Source organism: Tiliqua scincoides, chromosome 10 (genome assembly GCF_035046505.1).
Source record: "Tiliqua scincoides isolate rTilSci1 chromosome 10, rTilSci1.hap2, whole genome shotgun sequence".
In the NCBI taxonomy this organism is placed as follows: Eukaryota; Metazoa; Chordata; class Lepidosauria; order Squamata; family Scincidae; genus Tiliqua; species Tiliqua scincoides.
Genome location: NC_089830.1, coordinates 364,510 through 385,250, shown reverse-complemented (window position 1 = coordinate 385,250; position 20,741 = coordinate 364,510). Strand labels below are relative to the sequence as shown.

At 49.4% G+C, this 20,741-nt stretch overlaps 1 protein-coding gene across 3 annotated transcripts; it reads right to left on the bottom strand.

Annotated features, from left to right (window-relative positions):
• Positions 1–6,732: 6,732 nt before the first annotated feature.
• Positions 6,733–20,275, bottom strand: LOC136661379 (dehydrodolichyl diphosphate synthase complex subunit DHDDS-like). Of its 3 annotated transcripts, XM_066638588.1 has the most exons (9): positions 20,204–20,275; positions 19,159–19,411; positions 18,349–18,465; positions 17,010–17,152; positions 10,752–10,868; positions 9,861–9,962; positions 9,574–9,688; positions 7,410–7,517; positions 6,733–6,973 (listed from the first exon to the last, which is right to left on the bottom strand). In XM_066638588.1, exons 2-9 carry the CDS (start codon positions 19,219–19,221, stop codon positions 6,740–6,742), a joined length of 999 nt encoding a protein of 332 aa, XP_066494685.1. In that variant the 5' UTR covers positions 19,222–19,411; positions 20,204–20,275; the 3' UTR covers positions 6,733–6,739. The 3 variants fall into 3 exon arrangements, with proteins under 3 accessions (XP_066494685.1, XP_066494687.1, XP_066494686.1); XM_066638590.1 differs by lacking the exon at positions 7,410–7,517; XM_066638589.1 differs by lacking the exon at positions 20,204–20,275 and having other exon boundaries at positions 19,159–19,872.
• Positions 20,276–20,741: the final 466 nt, after the last annotated feature.

The window sequence follows — 20,741 nt, the reverse complement described above, 5'->3', positions numbered from 1 at the left end:
TCTCTTTGCTGTGTCTTGCAGTGTTTGCACACACTCGGTCTGCACTCCTGTGCACACTTACCTGGAAGTAAGTCCTACTGACTAGTAGACATACAAAGTAGACATGCAGAAGACTGGGTTGTCAGTCTCCAGCATTCCCAGGTCATCACCTCCCTTTCTCTGTACTGCTTTGGGTCCCTGTTTGGCCTCCCCCTGCCCCAGTGATGGAAGTGGGGAATCCTATAGTCATGCAGGTGTGTGATTGGACTCCTGTTGTGTCCCCAGGGCACAATTTTCCTTCAGCAGCTGCTCTTCATCCTTCTTGCAAACAAGGGAGCAGTGCACTCAGAGGGGGCCCTGTTGCACTCAGGGTCACACCTGCCCCTTGCCCCAATGCTGCATGGCCTGCCCCCAGAGTCAGGGAGCCTGTGGGGGGGGGGGCAGGATATATCTTGCATGTTCAGTGCAGAGAGAAGCAACACTCTGCCTGGGTCTTGACTGACCATTCCCTCCATGTGCGCCTCTCCCATCATAATGACCGGCTCTTGGATACTCAATAATAATTGTCAAAATACTTGTTTCCTAACAGACAACAATTTACCAGTCAGACTTAAATATATCACAGAACTTTGTGGACAATTAAGTAAAATTACCCTTCATGCTCAGGCTTGCTGACTTGCCTCTGGTCAAGGGAGCACATGTTGAGGTGGTTAGTCACAGCTGGGGTCTTCAGAATGAGGAGCCCTTGGTGTGCTTGGGGTGTAATGTGGTTGGATTAATGGAGCCTTAAATCAATCATAGAAATCATAAATTGGAAGGACTTAAACAGTCATCTGCTCCAACCCTCTGCCTGTAGCAGGAAATCCTCATGGAGCATCTCCAGCAGGTGTTTGTCAAGCTTCTGCTTGAAGATCTCCAGTGAGGGAGAACCCACCCCCTCCCTGGGCAATCTGTTCCACTGCTGAGCCATCCTGACCAGCAGGAATTTTTTCCTGATATACAATCAGAATTACTTCTCTTGCAGTTTGTAAGAGGTTTGTAAGATCTACTTTCAGAGGCAGTTGAGAACAAATTTGTCCCTTCTTCCACGAAACAGGCCTTCAGGTATTTGAAGAGCGCGATTATATCCCCCCTCAGCCTTCTCTAGGCTGATCATACCGAGTTCCCTCAACCCTTCCTTGTGGGGGCTCCAGCCCTCTGATCATCCTCGTCACTCTCCTCTGAACCCACTCCAGTTTGGCTGCATCTTTCTTAAAGTGAGGTGCCCAGAACTGGGCCCAGTTCTTCAGGTGAGGTCTAACCAATGCAGAGTAAAGCGGAACCACCAAAGAGAGTCTGTACCTTTGTCCTGATGACCAGCACCTAGAAGGAGAGCACAATTTATGCTGAGAGCACAGTTTACCAACACAATGTGGTAGGTCTTAGGCAGATCCAGGTTGCCTGTGGGGAGAACACTGCCTGTTTTTCTGCAAGGCAGAGGTCATTGCCAAATTCAGGCTGGGTTTCAAATGGTTGCTGTAGCTGCAGGCTCGACACCTGGGAGTCCTCTGAATCATAAGGCTCTTTGCTTGCATAGAGGAAGACGACAACCAAAGATAACCATTTCACAGCCACAAGGGGAGCAAAAGTGTCCTGATGTCCTTCCGGTAGGTCTGAAGGTGGGTTCTTATAAAGACAAGCTGGATTCCTGGTTCTTGTGCTGAGCAGCAGTTTTAGCTTGTAATGAGGGCACGTGGCCACTAGAGGTCTCACAATTGGTTTTAAGTGATACAGCAGCGAACTCAAGTTTTCCCCTAACCGGTGCACTTGTCCAGACAGACAAAACTGCCTTAAGACCAACCACTTTGCTGTTCATGTTGTGGTTGTGTTAGGTTGTGGGTAGCAGCAGGCCTTGCTGGGTGACAGGGCAGTGAGAAGGGGCGTGGTGCTGCCACGATCAGAAGAGTGACAGGCTAAGAGAGATGTGGTGAAGGGGGTCGTGCAGGTTGTTACAGGAGAAAGAAGCTTGGTCAGAGACAGAGCTCCTCCTTTCCGGCTCCTCCTCGTACCCTCAGTCTGATGGTGCCTCTCACAGTTGCCCTGCAGGTCTGAAGCTGCAGCTGTTCAATGCCAGGTCAGTGAATAATAAGACCAGCCTGATCCCCAGGATTTAATCCAGGACGAAGGCGCTGACCTGGCCTGTATCACAAAAATTTGGTTGGAGGAAGTTGCAGGGGTGGTGGTGGTGTGTGGATCTCTCTTAGCGGTGTCTGCCAGGTTTCTGTATGCTTCAGCAGCCATGTCTGCAGGGTCAAGGAGATGGGGTAGTGCTGGTCTACTGGGAAACCAGGTACCCTGACCAGTGGAGTGCCAAGTTTGAGTGTCTTGGTGACAGGACAGGGATTCTATTCCCTTGCTGCCTGATAGACTCCCTGCCTGAGGTAGCCAGGGTGATCGTGGCATGGCACTGGATTGTTCCTGGCTGATGGTATTGGGGGACTTAAGTGTACATGCCGATGCCCCCGGACAAAGTGCAGCTCAGTATTCCATGGCCTCCATGGGAATCATGAGCCTGTCTCAGCTTATCCGTCCCAGCACGTCTGGCTAGACCAGCGATTTTCAACCGTTTTCATCTCATGGCACACTGACAAGGTGCTAAAATTGTCAAGGCACACCATCAGCTTTTTGATAATTGCTAACACCCCCCCAATGGCCCTAATAATAAATTACCCTCCCCCAAATTCCCACGGCACATCTGCAGTCCATTTGCGGCACTCCAGTGTACCATGGGCTAGATACACGTTAGACCTGATTTTCACTGCTGGGCAGAAGGATGGTGATCTGGTGATGGAGGGAATTAAAATCGCTCCTTTGTTGTGGACAGATTACTTCCTGGTAGAGAACCTAAGAACCTGCTTGATCAGGCCAAAGGCAGAACTCGTCCAACTTCCTGCATCTCACAGTGACCCACCAGATGACTCAGGGAGCAAACACAAGACAATACCTGTATCCTGTACTGCCTTGCATTTGCATTCAGATATAGCCTACTTCTAGAACCAGGAGATTCCATATACCCATTATGGCTTGTAACTTTTCCTCCAGAAATCTGTCCAGTCTCTACACCTTTATAAGAACGTAAAAGGGTAGACTAGTTGCTGCTCCTTTTCTCGGCAGAGGTGGAGGATCGAATTGTACGGTCCGTCCTCGATGATAGATGAATCCTGAAGGTTTTCTGAGGCCTTGGAGGAATTTCCTGCTGTTAGAGCCAGAGATTCATCTACAACTCTGGTTGTCCTCTGGAATGGGGAAATGATTAGAGCGGTGGATCAGATTCAGGGTGACCAGATGTCCTCTTTTCCCAGGACATGTCCTCTTTTTAAGCCTCATGTCCTGAGAAAAACCAAAATGTCCTCCTTTTCCTTGTGAGCAGCCCCTGCAGGCAGCACAAAGCCTTCTTATAATTAATAAATTACATGTAATATAGTTTTAAATTTGATAATAATACAGGACCAACCTTGTTATACATGAATTTTTTATACACGGATTTGACTCAACACGAATGGCCACTGCAAATGACAAGGAATGTACTGATCCTGGAGAAAGGAAAAAATGCATCTCTTTAAATTCAGTTTTAAAAACTGCTTTTCTTACTGTTGTAGAGAGACAGTCATGCAAGTGATCATTCCATTCTTCAGCAGAGCCAGGCAAAGGCAGGGGGTCCTTGCATTTCTAATCCCTCTCGACAACAGTAAGAAAAGCTGTTTTTAAACCACAAAGGGACGCACTTTTTAATTTTTTAAAGCTGCTTTTATTTAACACATTTTATGGTATCAGCAGGGAGTCCCAGATTCAAACCCCTGAGGATGTCGAGGCACAACCTTATTCCATTAGGAGAAATGGAGGGGCAAGAAACCTGGAAGTGGGTCTTTAAATCTATTTTTCCACTGTTTTTTTATCCATGGATTTTCTTTTATCCATGAGGGGTTCCAGAATGGATCCCCAATGGATAACAAAGGATGATCTGTATAGTGTTTCAATTAACCACATGAAATCAACCTATGAGTGTTTTTAGCTTTTGTCATGTCCTACATTTTGGGGTGCCTGGTCCTCTTTTGTGGTTCTGACATGGTCACCCTGATCAGATTGCTCCCACATGAACTCTGCCATGTTGTAGAGAAGGGGTCTCAAACTTGTTTCATACAGAGAGCGGAAGTTAGCATTCAGGGTGCCTGCTGAGTGCCGGAAGTGACATCATTAAGCAGATGATGGCCAGAAATCAGCACTTTCTTCTCCTATAGAAACTCATGAACTGCAAATGACAGAAGAGAAAATACGCACATCTTGATCATATTTTAAGATAAGAGAACACCAAATTTTCATGTGGGCTGCTGTTTCAGCAGTAACACCTCAGCAGTGCTCAGCAGCTGAGAGCCTGAGGGCTGGATGAAAAGCTTCTGGAGGCCATCTCTGGCCCCCGGGCTTTATGTTTGACACCCCTGTTGTAGAGCCAAATAAGCTTCTTGGTTTACCAAGAAGCTGCAGGCCATGAAACGATAGAGCAGACATCTTGAGTGATAGTAGAGGAAGACTGCAGCAAATCCAACTGTCTGTTAGCCAAATTTCTCTTGGCTCCGTTGGTCACTGGCTGCGAACCAGTGAAGGCCACCTTTAAATGACCATGGGTAATAGAAAGGCACAGACCTCACCCAGACACCAGGGTGAAGCTGAACAAGAACAAGGATTTTTATTGAGAAAGAGGTAACAGGTAAAAGATTGTTACATAGAACAAAGATCCTCAGGACATATTCCTGGCTCTTCCCCTTCCTAAAGCCTCTGCTGGGCAGGTTATTGGAAGGGAGGGAAGGTAAGCAAGCTTTCCCCCTTTGGCTGGCAGTCCGCTGCTGAAATGCTGGATCTTTGGACAGAACAGTCCCTGGTAGGTGACTTGGACCACTGATGGATGTTTGGGTCTTGGCTGGAGCTCAAGTGGATCCTAAGGACTGGTGAGTTCTCTCCCTGTGAGCCCTTCTTGTGGAGACCCTTTGCCAACCTCCTTCCTTGCCCAGAGACTGTGTGCCTGGAGCTGCAGTTTGCTCTCCTTTTTATATGCTGGGCAGAACTTTCCAGGTGTGTAGCCAGTCATAACCCTCTTATTTGCATAACTGTCACCAACTGTCAACTGGGAGGGGCTGAGAATGAGAGTCTAACTCTGTATTGACCAGGAACATGCAGAGGGTGGGGAGGCAGGTGAGGCAAAGCCTCCCCACCTGTGTCCTTTGAAAATCGCCACTGCTGTGTGAGGCACCCAAGCAGCCACAACCCACGCACGAAGTGCGAGGACACTGGTGGGGAGGCTCTGCCTCACCGGCCTCCCCACCCACCGCAAGTCCCTGCTGTTGACCACTGACCACCCCCTCCACACATAGGTTTTAGAAAGATGAAGATAACTATTTTTCTTACACACCCTAACAAGGGTTAGACCTCATTATAGTGCCTACTCCGTGGTGGTGACAGCAGCGATCTTTGTTCTCTGCCACCATTGTGACTGCAGATTGTTGTCCAGTGGCATTTTTGCATGTAATTTGAAGCCTGTAACATACATCTGGCCTCACAGGCTGATCGAAAGGATTGCTCTGCGACCAGCTTTGAGGAGTTTGCTAGGCATCTTGTGGAAAAAAACCATTCGCATCCTCTTTGACTTGAATTCTACATTAACTGTCTGTGGAGGCTCCCCAGGAAACTGCTTGTCCAGTAATTTGGGGCTCTTCTCAGTTTATATGGCCTGAGAATGTGGACGGGATTCTTTGGAGCATTAGACTGGCCGCCTGTTGCCTTGATAGCTGCCCAGCAAGGCTCAGATGATCAGCCCAGGGAGGTCTGGCTGAGTGGGTTGAGAGGGTTGTGAATACTTGGTTGAGAGAGGGGTGTTGCTTAGTGCTTAGATAAGGTGAAGTGTTGCCAGGCCCAAGGACCCAGTCTTTTTCCTAGAGAGATTTCTGCCACTAGCCTGGTGCTTGTGCATGGGTGTCTTGACTGGCACAGTGCCTGCATCCCTGCTGAGAGCCTGGTTCAATAAGGCGAGGGGTTAGCAGGGATCCAGAAGGTGCAAAATAGCTGGCAAAGGACTAAGGAGGCCCAAAGGGACTATGGGATGTTCCCCAGGGCACAGATCTTACCCCTCCTTTCCAAGCTGCTCTGCCCCTTTTCTCTCCTTAGACCTACGCCAGCCTAACAGCTGGCACAGGTCTGAGAAGACCCATAGGCCATTGGGCTGCCTACTGGGACTTAATTTTTACTTAACTCCTGCTGGCTGTACGATCGCTGCCTCCCATCACTGGATGCAGCACCTGCTCTGCCAGTGTGGCTGCTGTGGCACCAATCATGGGGGGGAGGGTTCAGACACAGAGCCTGGCTGGCATGTTCTAGGTGTGCCCAATGAGACCTTTTTGAAAGAACAGATCGTACTCCAAGAACTCTTTCAGGCACCAGGAGAAAGATGCAGCTCATACCAGGTACAATCACTACATGAGAACAAAGTGCCTATAATTTCCTGGCTATTCTATATTTCTGTGCACAGCACCGGCTTCTTGCATCACAACGCTGCTGCTCAACAACTGGCAGTCAAACTACACCCTGTGTTCTTAACTCCCAATAGCACTTGGCTCATCCTCAACATTTCAACAGAAGACACTTAAAACGGAATAATTAAATGACGCTTGCTTGATCACTGGATTCTCGCCTTAGAAAGCCTTCAGCCTTTTATTTATAACACACTATTTCATCATGCAGATGCTGAAACCAGTTTCTCCAGAAAGTCCCCTCTCTTGCGTTCCAGGGCTTGCAAGAAATCCTGGATTCTCTCCTCCCGTTTAGCCCTGCAGTCTTGTAAGAGCAGCTGCCGGGCCTGAGGATCTCGGAGTGGAGACCCTTCTTGTTTCAGCTTCTCTGTCACCTGTGCCTTGTCATTTTCCAGCTGCTGCCACTTTCTTTCCGCCAAGTACACATCCCTGGCTTTCTGAAATTAAAACACAAAAAAGATTCATTCACCTTTACCTGGCTTGAGAGCCACAAAGCAGTGGAAATTAGGGCCCGGTCCGAACTAAAAGCTGCCCACGGAGCACACTGGCACAGGCTCCACTGCTTCCTTGAGCAGCCAGAGATCATGCAGGGGTAGAGAGGCAAGTAAACATTTCTTTGGTTTACCTGACTCCGCTCCTGCACGAGCCCCTATGGTTCTACTCAGACCTCACTCAGTGCAGACAGGGTCCTCACTGCTGTTGACCCATTTGCGCTTGTCAGTGGAAACACCCCAGCCTGGTGGCAGAATGCCACTTGTACTGGTGGGCAAGTACTTAGACAGGCAGAACTTGCAAATGCAAAGCATGGGCTGAAGGAAAGTATGCCCATGGATAGCTTTGGATTTGCTATTTTTCTTCACCTGGGGCAATTACCTGAAGAGCGCTGTGGTTCACCTGGTACCAAAGGATGGCCTTCCATAAATTCCAGAAGGAATACTCTGGCCAGAGTGCAGGCTGGAAGGCTAAGGAGGTGTATGATGTCTGCAGGAAGAAAAACCATGCGGAAATTTAATGCTGCCTTCCAAAAAAGATTGGGACACGGTGAGCAAGGCTGCTGCTCTGGTTATTCCAGAACCAATTGCTCAAGGGTGGTATTATGCCACACACACGCACATACATTCATTGCATCAGGGCTGATAGATACTTAGAGTGGCTTGGAACGTCGGAATGACAAGACCAGCAATTAGTGGAGGTTTTTTTTGCAAGTTTTGGTAAGTGAAAACATGGAAAAAGAGAAAAAGCATTGTTCTGTGTTCTTCTTCCATTTATCATTTTATGTGCTATTCAGTGTTTCTCAGCCAGCGGTACGGGTCCCACCAGTGCTACTTGAAGTGGTGCCTGCCGATACTCACAGGACCCCTGGACACCTGCCGCCTGGCAGGGAGACCAGGAACATAAGAACAGCCCCACTATGGATCAGGCCATAGGCCCATCTAGTCCAGCTTCCTGTATCTCACAGCGGCCCCAACAATTGCCCCAGGGAGCACACCAGATAACAAGAGACCTCATCCTGGTGCCCTCCCTTGCATTGGCATTCTGACATAACCCATTTCTAAAATCAGGAGGTTGCACATACACATTATGGCTTGTACCCCGTAATGGATTTTTCCTCCAGAAACTTGTCCAATCCCCTTTTAAAGGCGTCCAGGCTAGACGTCAGCACCACATCCTGTGGCAAGGAGTTCCACAGACCAACCACACGCTGAGTAAAGAAATATTTTCTCTTGTCTGTTCTAACTCTCCCAACACTCAATTTTAGTGGATGTCCCCTGGTTCTGGTGTTATGTGAGAGTGTAAAGAGCATCTCCCTATCCATCCCCTGCATAATTTTGTATGTCTCAATCATGTCCCCCCTCAGGCGTCTCTTTTCTAGGCTGAAGAGGCCCAAACGCTGTAGCCTTTCCTCATAAAGAAGGTACCCCAGCCCAGTAATCAAGAGGCTACCAGGACTAGGAACACGTCTCCAGGAGTTGTCTCAAGGATGTTGATATTCCATCAACAAGCTGGAACAAAAATGCCTCTACTCATCATACATAATGAGTAGAGGTGGGAGAAACTAGTGACAATGGGGGAAACAGAGTTTAAAAAACTAGTGATGCATCTTAGCCGCTCTCTTTTGAACGTGAGGCAATCAACAGCAGTAGGAGGCTCAGCGGGCAGAGCTCCAAAGCATGCTTTCCCCCACCACCCTTGTCCACCCTCCCATCCACCTTGAGCCTCTTACTGGTGTTTGTCAGGTCACGTCTGGCCTCCAAACCCAGAACTAACTAGTGATGATGTCATTGCCAGTTACTTCCGGTGGTACTTTGAATAGGTGGACCATGTGAAGTGGTGTGGCGGAGCACAAACCTTGAGCAACACTGAGACAGACTATACATGCACAAGATAGGTGACAGAGATGATACAGGGCACAATCCTAACCAGGTCTACTCAGACATAAGTCCTATTTTGTTCAATGGGGCTTACTCTCAGGAAAGTGTGGTTAGGCTTGCAGCCACAGTGTCAGCAGATGCAGCCCACAGTCAGGTGACATATTAGAATACACAAGAGGGGACCTGTTAAAATGTAACTGCCCCCCCCCAATCCTTTCAGTGAGGAGGAAGAACCACTGGTGAAAGTTGAGAGTGGAGGCTTGGGGCTCCCAGAAGGTGCAGTGGGAAGCAACTGTCCTCCAGGCCCAGCTCCCAGTCCCTCTCATGGTCCTTCGGACAGCGCAGAAGGGCTTAGCCACCATTTCCAGCCGACACGCCTGACAGTTCAAGGAAAGCATGCCAACGTGCAAGCTTGCTTGGAACCATTTGATTCCTCCAAGAGCCCCCTTCTGCAGCCCCTTGACATTTCCACCATCCCCAATGCACCATGGGCTATGCCCACTGAATGCCTTGAGTGGAGAGACTTCCCAAAGCAAGGAAGTTCCCCTGCCCTTCCCACAGGCTCCCAGCATCAAAGCACTGCCATTCCCAAAGGGAGCCAGCAGACCAGCAAGGGAGGATCTTGCCACACAGCAGGTGCCTGGTGAGCTGCACTTTGGCTTTACCTGCCAGAGCAGGAAATCGCTAAGGCGGACCTCTCCGGAAGTTCTGATCAGGATGTCCGGATGGGGAGACTTGTAGGTATAGAGGCACTTGTCAATGAGCGATTCTGACACGTCACTAAGGGAGAAAGGGAAGACTCTTCTTGGTAAAGCCACACTTATCTATCTATCAGCAAGATGTGCAACCAGTCGGCCAAGGCCCTGCCGGATCAGGCCCAGAGTTCCATCAAGTCCAGCATCCTGCTCAAGCGGGAGGGAGACTGGCCCTGTGCCCCTCTTGCCAAGGTCACCTGGGCTGAAGCAGTCCTTGCTCGACACCCCAGGCCAGCTCTTGCACCGCGTGGTTAATCTCATCTCTGGACGTGTACGCCAAGCAGATGTTCAGGAAACACCTTTAAAAAAGGAAAGAAGGAGGTGAGAGGAAGTAGTCCAGTGAGGGATGCTGCTTCCTTACAGACACTGGGAGGACAGGATAGGGGAGTTCCATCCCAGGGCAGCTGGGAAGATCAGCCTGGCTCTGGCGATCCATGGAGTGGGAGCAAACCATATGAATCTTCCCCCACTCCCAGCCAGGAAGAACTGGGAGCTCCCTGCCTGTTGTTCTGGGACCAAAGAAGCAAAGGGAAGGACACTCTGCCCACTGGCTGAGGAACGAGGACTGCCAGACAGCCTTTCTGGAGGGCTGTAATCAGGGTCGGCCTGAGGAGCTGTGGGGCCCAAATGGAAACAGTTTTTGCGGGGCGCCAGCTGGTTCACAGCCAAGGTCTGTAGAATTTTAGAGACATAAATAATATTTACCATAGACCTTTTATTTCTGGGTAGAATGGAAAGCAATAAAAAAATATGCTTAAATGGCATGTGAGTTAATGGATCAAAATGGAGCTGAGCACATTTTAATATAAATTACATATTGATGATGTTGGCAACCTTCAGTCTCAAAAGACTCTGGTATCACGCTCTGAAAGGTGGTTTTGGAACATCGTCTAGTGTGGCTGAAAAGGCCAATTCGGGAGTGACAATCCCTTCCATACCGGGAGCAAGTGCAGTCTTAGCCCTAACCCTTAGCCCTAACCCTTAGCCCTAACCTGGTCTTGATATTGATAGACGTTGATAAGGAGCCTAGGTAGAAATCAACAAGCCTGTACACGAAAGGCAGTGCAAGGAATCAGGGCCAAACTCACAAATTATATTGGCTTGTTGCCAGCTCAATTTTCGCAATTAGCTCCTGGATGTCTTGCGGGAGAAGAGTCAGGTCCCCTGGCATGCGGACGCAGAGACCATGTTTCTCCAAAGTGATCCTAAAGTGAGAGGAGAGAGAATGTTGACATCTGAATATGGCAGGCACAAGCCAAACCCACTGCGTTAAAAGGTAATGTTAAATTGAGAATGCACAGACAACTCTAAATCCAATAAAGGGACAGCTGTTCTGTATTACTGCATGACAACAGGAGACCAATAAACAGAGTAGCTCATTACCAAAGATCAACATAATACGGTATATAGTGAACAAAACACACCCTAGCAGACACTGTATGCACATTTTCTTTTTCAAACTGAAAATGCAGGACCTTTGCAAATAACCAATCAGGTGATACGTTTCTTGATTCTGATTGGCCGGGAGATCTGATACACTATGATTAAAAGGCTGTAAAGTGTTTAAGAATAGTAGAGCAAATTAAGGTATGTATCAAATCATACAAGATTACTCATAGGGTTAAATGCATTATTATTAACCTCTTCAAAACTATTATAATATTAATAGTAATATATATGTATATGTCATGTGTATGTACAGTGCCCCCCAAAACTGCAATTAAAAAAATAGTTAAATCTTTAAATTTTGAATTGCGAATAGCATGCAATTATGTTATTTTAAAGACTAACTATTTTAATTTAAATTATTGTATTTTCTTAAGCCATTTGGTGCTTTAAAACAGAATTTGGTAAAAAATACACTCTTTTTTGATTGAAATATATTTCAAATTACTATATTTTGAGTTCAGTGATTCTCCCATCTTTCTCCAGATTTTGTTTCAGTTAACTGCTATTTTTGCACCATGGTCCATGGTGAATCTGGAACTGGAAAAACCTCTGTGGTGCCGTCCTTCCCTTCATGCCCTAAGCACATGCTTATTTTGCTTAATCCAGGGCTGCCTAGCACTGAAAACTACAGAATAAACCAGACCACGACTCTCCACTGTCTCCTCCTGCACCCTTGTTCTTGAGAGCAGAGCCTGGGTGGGGAATCAATCGTGAGAGACTTCCCAAATACATAAAAACAGCAAGATCTGAGTACCCTCAGCCAAGCCCTCCAGAACCATTTGTAGAAAGAGGCACAACCAGTCCTTGTTCAAAATGCAAGCAAGATAACCAAAATGCAACAAGGTGCATTCTGTAGGGAGTCACATCTCTGTCTCCTGAGGGATTCCCACAGCATTCATGGAGGCCAATTCCCAGTTAAGTGTGCAGAGCAATACAGCCTCAGGTCCCATTAATAAAGCCATGGTTAAGGGAAGGACAACTAATGAATTCTATAAGATGCTGGAAGGAGAGGGACTCTGGGGACTGGTGCCTGATCCTGCTATCTTCAGGCTCCCTTATACAACCCGAACCTCAGGGCCAGCCTTAGAAGCTGCGGGACTCAGTTGGAAACATTTTTTTGTGGGGCCCCAGGTTCACAGACAAGGTCTGTAGAATCTTAGAGATAGAAATAAAATGTGTCATAGCCCTTTGTAACGGCCAGTGCAAGACCTGGCAACCAACGTCCATCTCGTGTGCCTGTCAAACATCTTCAGTGTGTCTCCCAGTCCCCGGGAGCTACCTGTGTCTCACCACTGTTAAGAACAGCCCCACTGGATCAGGCCATAGGCCCATCTAGTCCAGCTTCCTGTATCTCACAGCGGCCCACCAAATGCCCCAGGGAGCACACCAGATAACAAGAGACCTGCAAGGCTTCCTGGGAATTGTAGTTAAGAACATAAGAACAGCCCCACTGGATCAGGCCATAGGCCCATCTAGTCCAGCTTCCTGGATCTCACAGCGGCCACCAAATGCCCCAGGGAGCATAAGAACATAAGAGCAGCCCCACTGGATCAGGCCATAGGCCCATCTAGTCCAGCTTCCTGGATCTCACAGCGGCCCACCAAATGCCCCAGGGAGCACACCTAATAACAAGAGACCTGCAAGGCCTCCTGGGAATTGTAGTTAAGAACATCAGAACAGCCCCGCTGGATCAGGCCATAGGCCCATCTAGTCCAGCTTCCTGTATCTCACAGCGGCCACCAAATGCCCCAGGGAGCACACCAGATAACAAGAGACCTCATCCTGGTGCCCTCCCTTGCATCTGGCATTCTGACGTAGCCCATTTCTAAAATCAGAAGGTTGCGCATACACATCATGGCTTGTACCCCATAATGGATTTTTCCTCCAGAAACTTGTCCAATCCCCTTTTAAAGGCGTCCAGGCCAGATGCCATCACCACATCCTGTGGCAAGGAGTTCCACAGACCAACCACACACCAAGTAAAGAAATATTTTCTTTTGTCTGTCCTAACTCTCCCAACACTCAATTTCAGTGGATGTCTCCTGGTTCTGGTGTTATGTGAGAGTGTAAAGAGCATCTCCCTATCCACTCTGTCCATCCCCTGCATAATTTTGTATGTCTCAATCATGTCCCCCCTCAGGCGTCTCTTTTCTAGGCTGAAGAGGCCCAAACACCATAGCCTTTCCCCATAAGGAAGGTGCCCCAGCCCAGCAATCATCTTAGTTGCCCTCTTTTGCACCTTTTCCATTTCCACTATGTCTTTTTTGAGATGCGGCGACCAGAACTGGACACAATACTCCAGGTGTGGCCTTACCATAGATTTGTACAACGGTATTATAATATTAGCCGTTTTGTTCTCAATACCTTTTCTAATGATCCCAAGCATAGAATTGGCCTTCTTCACTGCCGCCGCACATTGGGTCGACACTTTCATCGACCTGTCCAGCACCACCCCAAGATCTCTCTCCTGATCTGTCGCAGACAGCTTAGAACCCATCAGCCTATACGTGAAGTTTTGATTTTTTGCCCCAATGTGCATGACTTTACACTTACTGACATTGAAGCACATCTGCCATTTTGCTGCCCATTCTGCCAGTCTGGAGAGATCCTTCTGGAGCTCCTCACAATCACTTCTGGTCTTCACCACTCAGAAAAGTTTGGTGTCATCTGCAAACTAAGCCACGTCACTGCTCACCCCTGTCTCCAGGTCATTTATGAAGAGGTTGAAAAGCACCAGTCCCAGGACAGATCCTTAGAGCACACCGCTTTTCACTTCTTTCCATTGTGAAAATTGCCCATTGACACCCACTCTCTGTTTCCTGGTCTTCAACCAGTTCTCAATCCACGAGAGGACATGTCCTCTAATTCCCTGACTGTGGAGTTTCTTCAGTAGCCTTTGGTGAGGGACCGTGTCAAATGCCTTCTGAAAGTCCAGATATATAATGTCCACGGGTTCTCCCGCATCCACATGCCTGTTGACCTTTTCAAAGAATTCTATAAGGTTCGTGAGGCAAGACTTACCCTTACAGAAGCCATGCTGACTCTCCCTCAGCAAGGCCTGTTCGTCTATGTGTTTTGAGATCCTATCTTTGATGAGGCATTCCACCATCTTACCCGGTATGGATGTTAGGCTGACTGGCCTATAGTTTCCTGGGTCTCCCCTCTTTCCCTTTTTAAAGATCGGCGTGACATTTGCTATCCTCCAATCCTCTGGCATTGTGGCCATTTTGAGGGACAAGTTGCATATTTTAGTCAAGAGATCAGCAACTTCATTCTTTAATTCCTTAATAACTCTTGGGAGGATGCCATCAGGGCCCGGTGACTTATTGATCTTTAATTTATCAATGAGGTCTGAAACATCTTCTCTTTTAACCTCTGACTTAACTCCTCGGTCAGGAGGGGCCGTTCGGGCAGCGGTATCTGCCCGAGGTCTTCTGCCGTGAAGACAGATGCAAAGAACTCATTTAATTTCTCTGCCATCTCTAAGTCTCCTTTTATCTCCCCTTTCCCTCCCTCACCATCCAGAGGGCCAACCGCTTCTCTGGCAGGTTTCCTGCTTCTAACATATTTGAAGAAGCTTTTATTATTCCCCTTAATGTTGCTGGCCATGCGTTCCTCATAGTCTCTCTTGGCCTCCCGTATCATCTTCTTACATTTCTTTTGCCACAGTTTATGTTCCTTTTTATTCTCCTCATTAGGGCAAGACTTCCATTTACGGAAGGAAGCTTCCTTGCCCTTTAAGGCCTCTCTAATTAAGGCCTCTCTCTCTAATTTAAGGCCTCTCTAATAAGGGTTAGCCATGCGGGCACCCTCTTGGACTTAGTGGAGCCTTTCTTCCTTTGAGGTATACACTTCTGCTGGGCCTCTATTACTGTTGATTTGAGCAACCTCCATGCTCTCTGTAGAGACTGGACTCTTTTTACCTTCCCTTTCAACCTCCTTCTAACCAGCCTCCTCATCTGAGGGAAGTCCGCTCATGGGAAGTCAAGGGTTTCTGTGAGAGATTTGCCTGGTATTCTTCCCCCGACATGCATGTCAAAACGGATCACAGCATGATCACTGTCCCCCGCGGCTCAGTAAGATTTACATCTCTAACCAGGTCCTGAGTACCGCACAATATTAAATCCAGAGTCACCTGTCCTCTGGTGGGCTCCATGACTAGCTGATCTAAGGCACAGTCATTTAACATGTCAAGAAATCTGGTCTCCTTTTTGTGACCAGAACACAAATTGACCCAGTCATTATGAAGATAATTAAAGTCCCCCATGATTACAACCCTATCCCTCCTTGTCACCTCCCTGATCTGTTTCCTCATTTCAAGGTCCCCTACCAATTTCTGATCTGGAGGACGATAGTACGCCCCCAGTATTACATTGCTCCTCAGGCCTGGTAATTTAACCCACAGAGATTCTATGGTGGAGTCGGACCCACCTTCAATCTCTACTTTGCTGGATTCTATCACTTCCTTAACATAAGCAGCCACCCCACCTCCAACACACCCCTTCCTGTCCCTCCTGTAGAGTTTATAGCCCAGGATTGCGGTATCCCACTGATTCTCCGCATTCCACCAGGTTTCCGTTATGCCCACTATGTCAATGTTTTCCCTTCTCACCAGACATTCCAGTTCTCCCAACTTTGCTCAGAGACTGGACATTTGCATAAAAGCATTTGTACATGGAATGCCCCAGGATGGGCTGCTTATTCGCTCCTTTATCCCTGAATCTTCTCATTGTGCCAAGCCATCTGTCACATCCCATCACGCTACCATTCCCAATTTCCTCCCCAGCACCAACTACCAGCCTGTCTAGACGAGAAGTGATGTCCGCAACCTTTGCACCAGGCAGGCAAGTTGCCATGCGGTCCTCACATCCGTTGCAAACCCCCCTCTCTATGTTTCTAATAATCGAATCCCCCACTACAAGAAGCCCCCAACCCCCCCTCCCGCCGAGGAGTATCCTGAGTGCGTTCAGATATGGGCCCGTCCCCTGGAGAAGGGGTCCCCCCTAGGTGATTGTTTCCCTCCTCTCCAGGAGGACGCCCTCATCCTCAGGATGATGATGTTCCCATGAGAAGCTGGACTCAGCAGTTGCACCTGCTTGATGTTCTGAGAATAAGATGTGTTCAAAACCTCTTCAAAACCCCAGACAATGTTTATTTTTCATGTGTATTAATGTAGTCGCACCTGCTAGACCCCAACGAAGTTGCAAAGCTTCAGTTGTGGTGTTGCAGCAACTTACAGGAATGAAAAAAGATGGAAGACCTCTGGACTAGAGCACCACCAGGTAAAGGGGGAAGCAACTGGCGTAGCCCTTCAGGCACCAGGAGATGGTGTCCCAGGACTGCTCAGGTTCTTGGCAATGGTGCTAAAACAGCTTTAACTAGTGCCAGGCTTTGTGGACACTTTTTCCGTTATCTCAAATAAGAATATTTGGCGACAATGACCAGTGCTGGGAAGGCATTATGGGGCAGCGACAGGTGTGGGGGGTTGGTGGAAAGGGTCCTGAGAGGGGGGCAGCATTGACAGTTGGGATCCCCAGTCTCTTTCTTTCTTTTTGATTGGGGTCAAGGCATGAAAACCATGTTTTAAGCAGGCAGGATGTGGTGTGGTCTGCACAACTGCCATTTCTTATGGCAACAGAAACAATTTTCCAGCATCTGCTGGCATAAAGGGAGCCCCTGAAGACCTCCTGCTCTACTGCTTCTTGGCTAATCTGTACACCTGCACAATTCTGCCCCCCAGTGTTCGACCTGCATTCCCTGCTGGAGACAGGGAGATCATTGATTGCAGTTTCAGATGCATAACAATAACTTTCCATTCCTTAGCAATGCAGCCACGCTAACCAGCTAGATTTACTGTTTGCTTGGAGGCTAACAGGTGGAGGAGAAGAGAATCTTACTGTTCTTCTAGAAGACGGGTGAACATTTTCCTCGCCAGCTCCATGAGCCCGTCCACTTCTTCCTTGGATCGCTTAAAGTTCTCAATGCTGAAGGCATAAACAGTGACTTCCCGGATCCCCAGTTTCAAGCACCATCCAGTCAACTGCAAAGAGAAAGAGGGTTGCTCAAGGCTGAAGTGATAGGAAACTTGTTGCTGGAAGTTCAAGCCCCGGGCTAGAAGGTATCTTTATTACAGTTTGGGCATCCCTTATCCAAAGTGTTTGGAACCAGAAGCATTTTGGATATTTCCATGTTTTGTAACCCTTGCATATACATAAGGAGAGATTTTGGAGATGGGTCCAAGTCTAAATACAAAATTCATTTATGTTTCATATACACATAACCTGAAGGTAATTTTATACAATATTTTTAATAATTTTATGCACAAAACAAGGTTTGTGCATGGAACACAATTTGTGATTTTATTTCTTTAGGCAAAAAGTAAAATAAAAAATGTTGGTGTTCAAAAAAAGTTCTGTATTTCAGAATTCCGAAACAAGAAATGCTGAACCTGTACCTGCAGCCACGCACATGGGAGAAATCATACCTATGCCGGCAAAGCATTCAGGTGTATGGAGACTGTGGCCACAGAGAAACCCGGGACACATGGCTAGTTTACACGAAAGGCTCTTGATGGACTATACCACTGGAGATAGAACACTGCATTTTTAATACTCCCCCTGCAGGCAGAAATCTAGCATGCCAAGGAGAAAGGTTTGGTCTTGCCTCCTATCCCCCACTCCAGCATGCTGTTTTTCTACATATGGGAGGGGTGTTTCTCCCCCATTAGGAAGGATTCAAACACCGAAACACTTGTCTGCAATCAGAAGCAGACACACATTGAAGGATTTACCTTCAATGACTTTTTTTTTTGAAGTACGGTGTACACAGTAAGCACTTACCCAACAGCCTGCAACTCTCCAGCTTTTGGCCCCACAGCACCTCACACCCTCTATGCACCCCTGACTGTGCTGTGATAAAGAAATCTAGCAAGCTGCTCTGGGAAATGAAGAAACGAATGAAAAAGAGAATATTGGTGGGGCAGACAGAACCACACACACACTGCTTGCACCCGAGGGTGGCAGGCATGGGGCACAACCCATGCAAGTTCGGCTTGTGTCTTAAGGCATCCTTCCTCCCACAGGTTCTGGTTAGGGAGGCTCCTTTTGCAGGAAGAAGGAAACCTGAGGACTCACGACCAAAGGACTGGGACAATTTCCTTTTCCAGCTGGCTTTAGTGCCTTGAGCCACCATTCCCCCCTTGTCTCCCAAGAGACCCTCACTGAGGAGACTCCCCACCTCTGTCAGTTTGGCAAATCCATGGGAATGTCCCTCCAACGTCTTCATCTTTAGCTTCTCCGCAAAACGGCGGTTGCCGTCCATGATGAAGGCGATGTGTCTGGGCATTGGGCCTGCCTGGGTGCAAGAGAAAATGGGAAGGGGTGAGCAGTGGGAGCTGATGGACTCCACATCGACAGAGCCAGTGGGAAGACTGGAAAGGCACAGACAAAAGGCTGCATGAAGAGGTCGGGGGGGAGCATTTGGTGGTCTTCGACAGGCCCCAGGTTGGCACTCTTCACATGCCCCCTAGCCTGAAACCTTGTGGGTGGAGACACGGGGCAGGGCCCTTGCTCTGCAGTGGCTCCAAAGGTGTGGAAGCTCACCCTGCTCCTTCCTTTCAGGCGCCAGGGCAGGGCAGTCTCTGTGTTCATGTGGCTGGGCCTCCCTGGGCCTGAAGCTCACTGTGTGTCCCTGTTACAGGAAGCAGGGGCACTGCAGGAGACGAGCACCCACTGGGTCCAGGACAGCAGAACTAGGACTCGCCAGTGCCAGGGCACAAGTGCAGAAGTCTCGCTTGCTGGACTGGTCCAGTTAGAGGCCTGCTGGAGCTCAAAGAGGGTGAGCACCTGAATCAGCATGGCTCGCTGGAGCCTCCCCTGAGCAGCGCTGCGTGCCCTGGACCCAGAGGCTCCCTTGAGCTGCCAGGACTAATTGCTATTGACAGAGCCACTTTCTGGGCTCAAGTCTTGCCACGCAGCCTGGAGCACATGGTAAGATAGTCTCTGTGTGCCTGCACAAGCCCCAGGCAACCATTGCTTTGCTGCTCACCCGAATCACCCTGCTGCCCAGGCGCTCCCAGAAGGTCAGCTCTTTGTCTTGGATCCAGGCCATTGTCCTTCCTGCTGGCAGATGCAGCTGTGGAGATGGGAGGGGCTCAGGCAATGCTCACGCTCTGCTGTCAGTCACACAGTGTGCCCAGAACTCCCCACTGATGATCTTGGGTGGGGTGGAGTTTGCACCCCAAACAGGGGCCCTGGACTCAAGAGCCTGCTTCAGCCTGTTCACACAGGAGCCCAGAGATCTGCAGGGGTTGCGGCAAAAGCAGGGAGACTCACGTCAGTGGCGTAGCTAGAGGGGGTGCAGCAGGGCCTCTGAGAAGAAATTTATCGGGGTACAAAGTTTCTTTTGGGCACCTTCCCCAAGGGGAAGGGGGACAAAACAGAGTGGCGGCAGCGAGAAGAGTCCCTGGAGTCGGGTCTGCTTTCCTGCAGGCCACTGGAGGCTGGAGAAGTCGCTCAGAAGCCCCCCCTCGGTCTCTGGGCCCCCTTCGAAAGACAGAAAGGGAGCCTGGCGGCCTTCGGGGCCCCGCACCCTCCCAGGTGTGCCGCTGCCCGGGCGCCCCCGGGCGGGCAGCAAGTGCTTGGGCCCCTCCCGGCAGGCGCGAATGCCCCCTCACCCGGCACCGGGTTTCGCAGGGAGCCTCGCCTCGCCTGCAGGCGGCCCTGCTGCGGAGCGAGGCGCCTCCTGCTCTCGGGCCCGATGCTGTGCCTCCGGGCAGCGGCCCTCGGGAGCCTTCCGGGGGGCGGCGCAGCCCGGCTCCGAAGGAGGCCGCTCGCCGGGCGCCTTCCGCCCCCTCTGGCGGGCAGCCTCTCGGGACTGCCGCCGCTCGAGGTGCCCGCGGGCAGGCGAGGCGAGGCGAGCCGGCCCGTCCCGTCCCGCAGCGCCTCGCCTCGCCCCGGCCGAAGGGCTCTCCGGCCGACGCGCAGCAGCTCCTGGCAGAGCCCGGCAGCCCTCCGCGCGCGCTTCCCCGGAGCTTCCGAGCAGGGCGTCTGCGCGGCCCTCCCGCAGCCGGGGCTGTGCCCTCCTGCCGCACCTGCGCCCAGAGTAGAGTGGGGGCCGCGGGCCGGGCCTCGCCTCTGCGCTCCCGCTGGAGCGACTCTCCGCAGCCCCCTCCAGGCTCGCTTCGAGGGAGGGACCTGCGGCTGCTACTGAGCACTGCTGCAGCTGAGCTTCTCTATTTAGGGGCAGTCTGCCTCAGTGGGCGTGGTGATGTGCCACCGCCCCGCCCCCACTGGTTTTTCGGCTGTACCTTTGGAGAGAACACAGATATTTCCATGTGGTTTGAAATTGCGCATTGATTGATGTTACACGATGGACTTATTCCTCCAAACTCTGATTTTAGTGATTTTGAAAACTTGTAGAGTCTCACACACACACACACTTACTTACTAACTAACTTACTAACACCTTATTGCAGCACTTCTCAAACTTTTAGCACCGGGACCCACTTTTTAGAATGACAGTCTGTCCAGGACCCATTGGAAGTGATGTCATGGCCAGAAGCGACATCATCAAGCAAATTAAAATACATCATTATAAATAAGTAAAATAAAAGAAATAATTAAATAAGG

Bases quoted from the DNA above. Each gene is read 5' to 3' on its own strand.
- LOC136661379 (XM_066638588.1), bottom strand. From the start codon at position 19,221: ATGGCCTGGATCCAAGACAAAGAGCTGACCTTCTGGGAGCGCCTGGGC. The intron at 18,466-19,158 runs GTGAGCAGCAAA...TCTTGCACCCAG, and splicing joins TGGGCAGCAGGGTGATTCGG to GCAGGCCCAATGCCCAGACA. The intron at 9,689-9,860 runs GTGACCTTGGCA...TTTCTCCCTTAG, and splicing joins CAAGGACTGCTTCAGCCCAG to TGACGTGTCAGAATCGCTCA.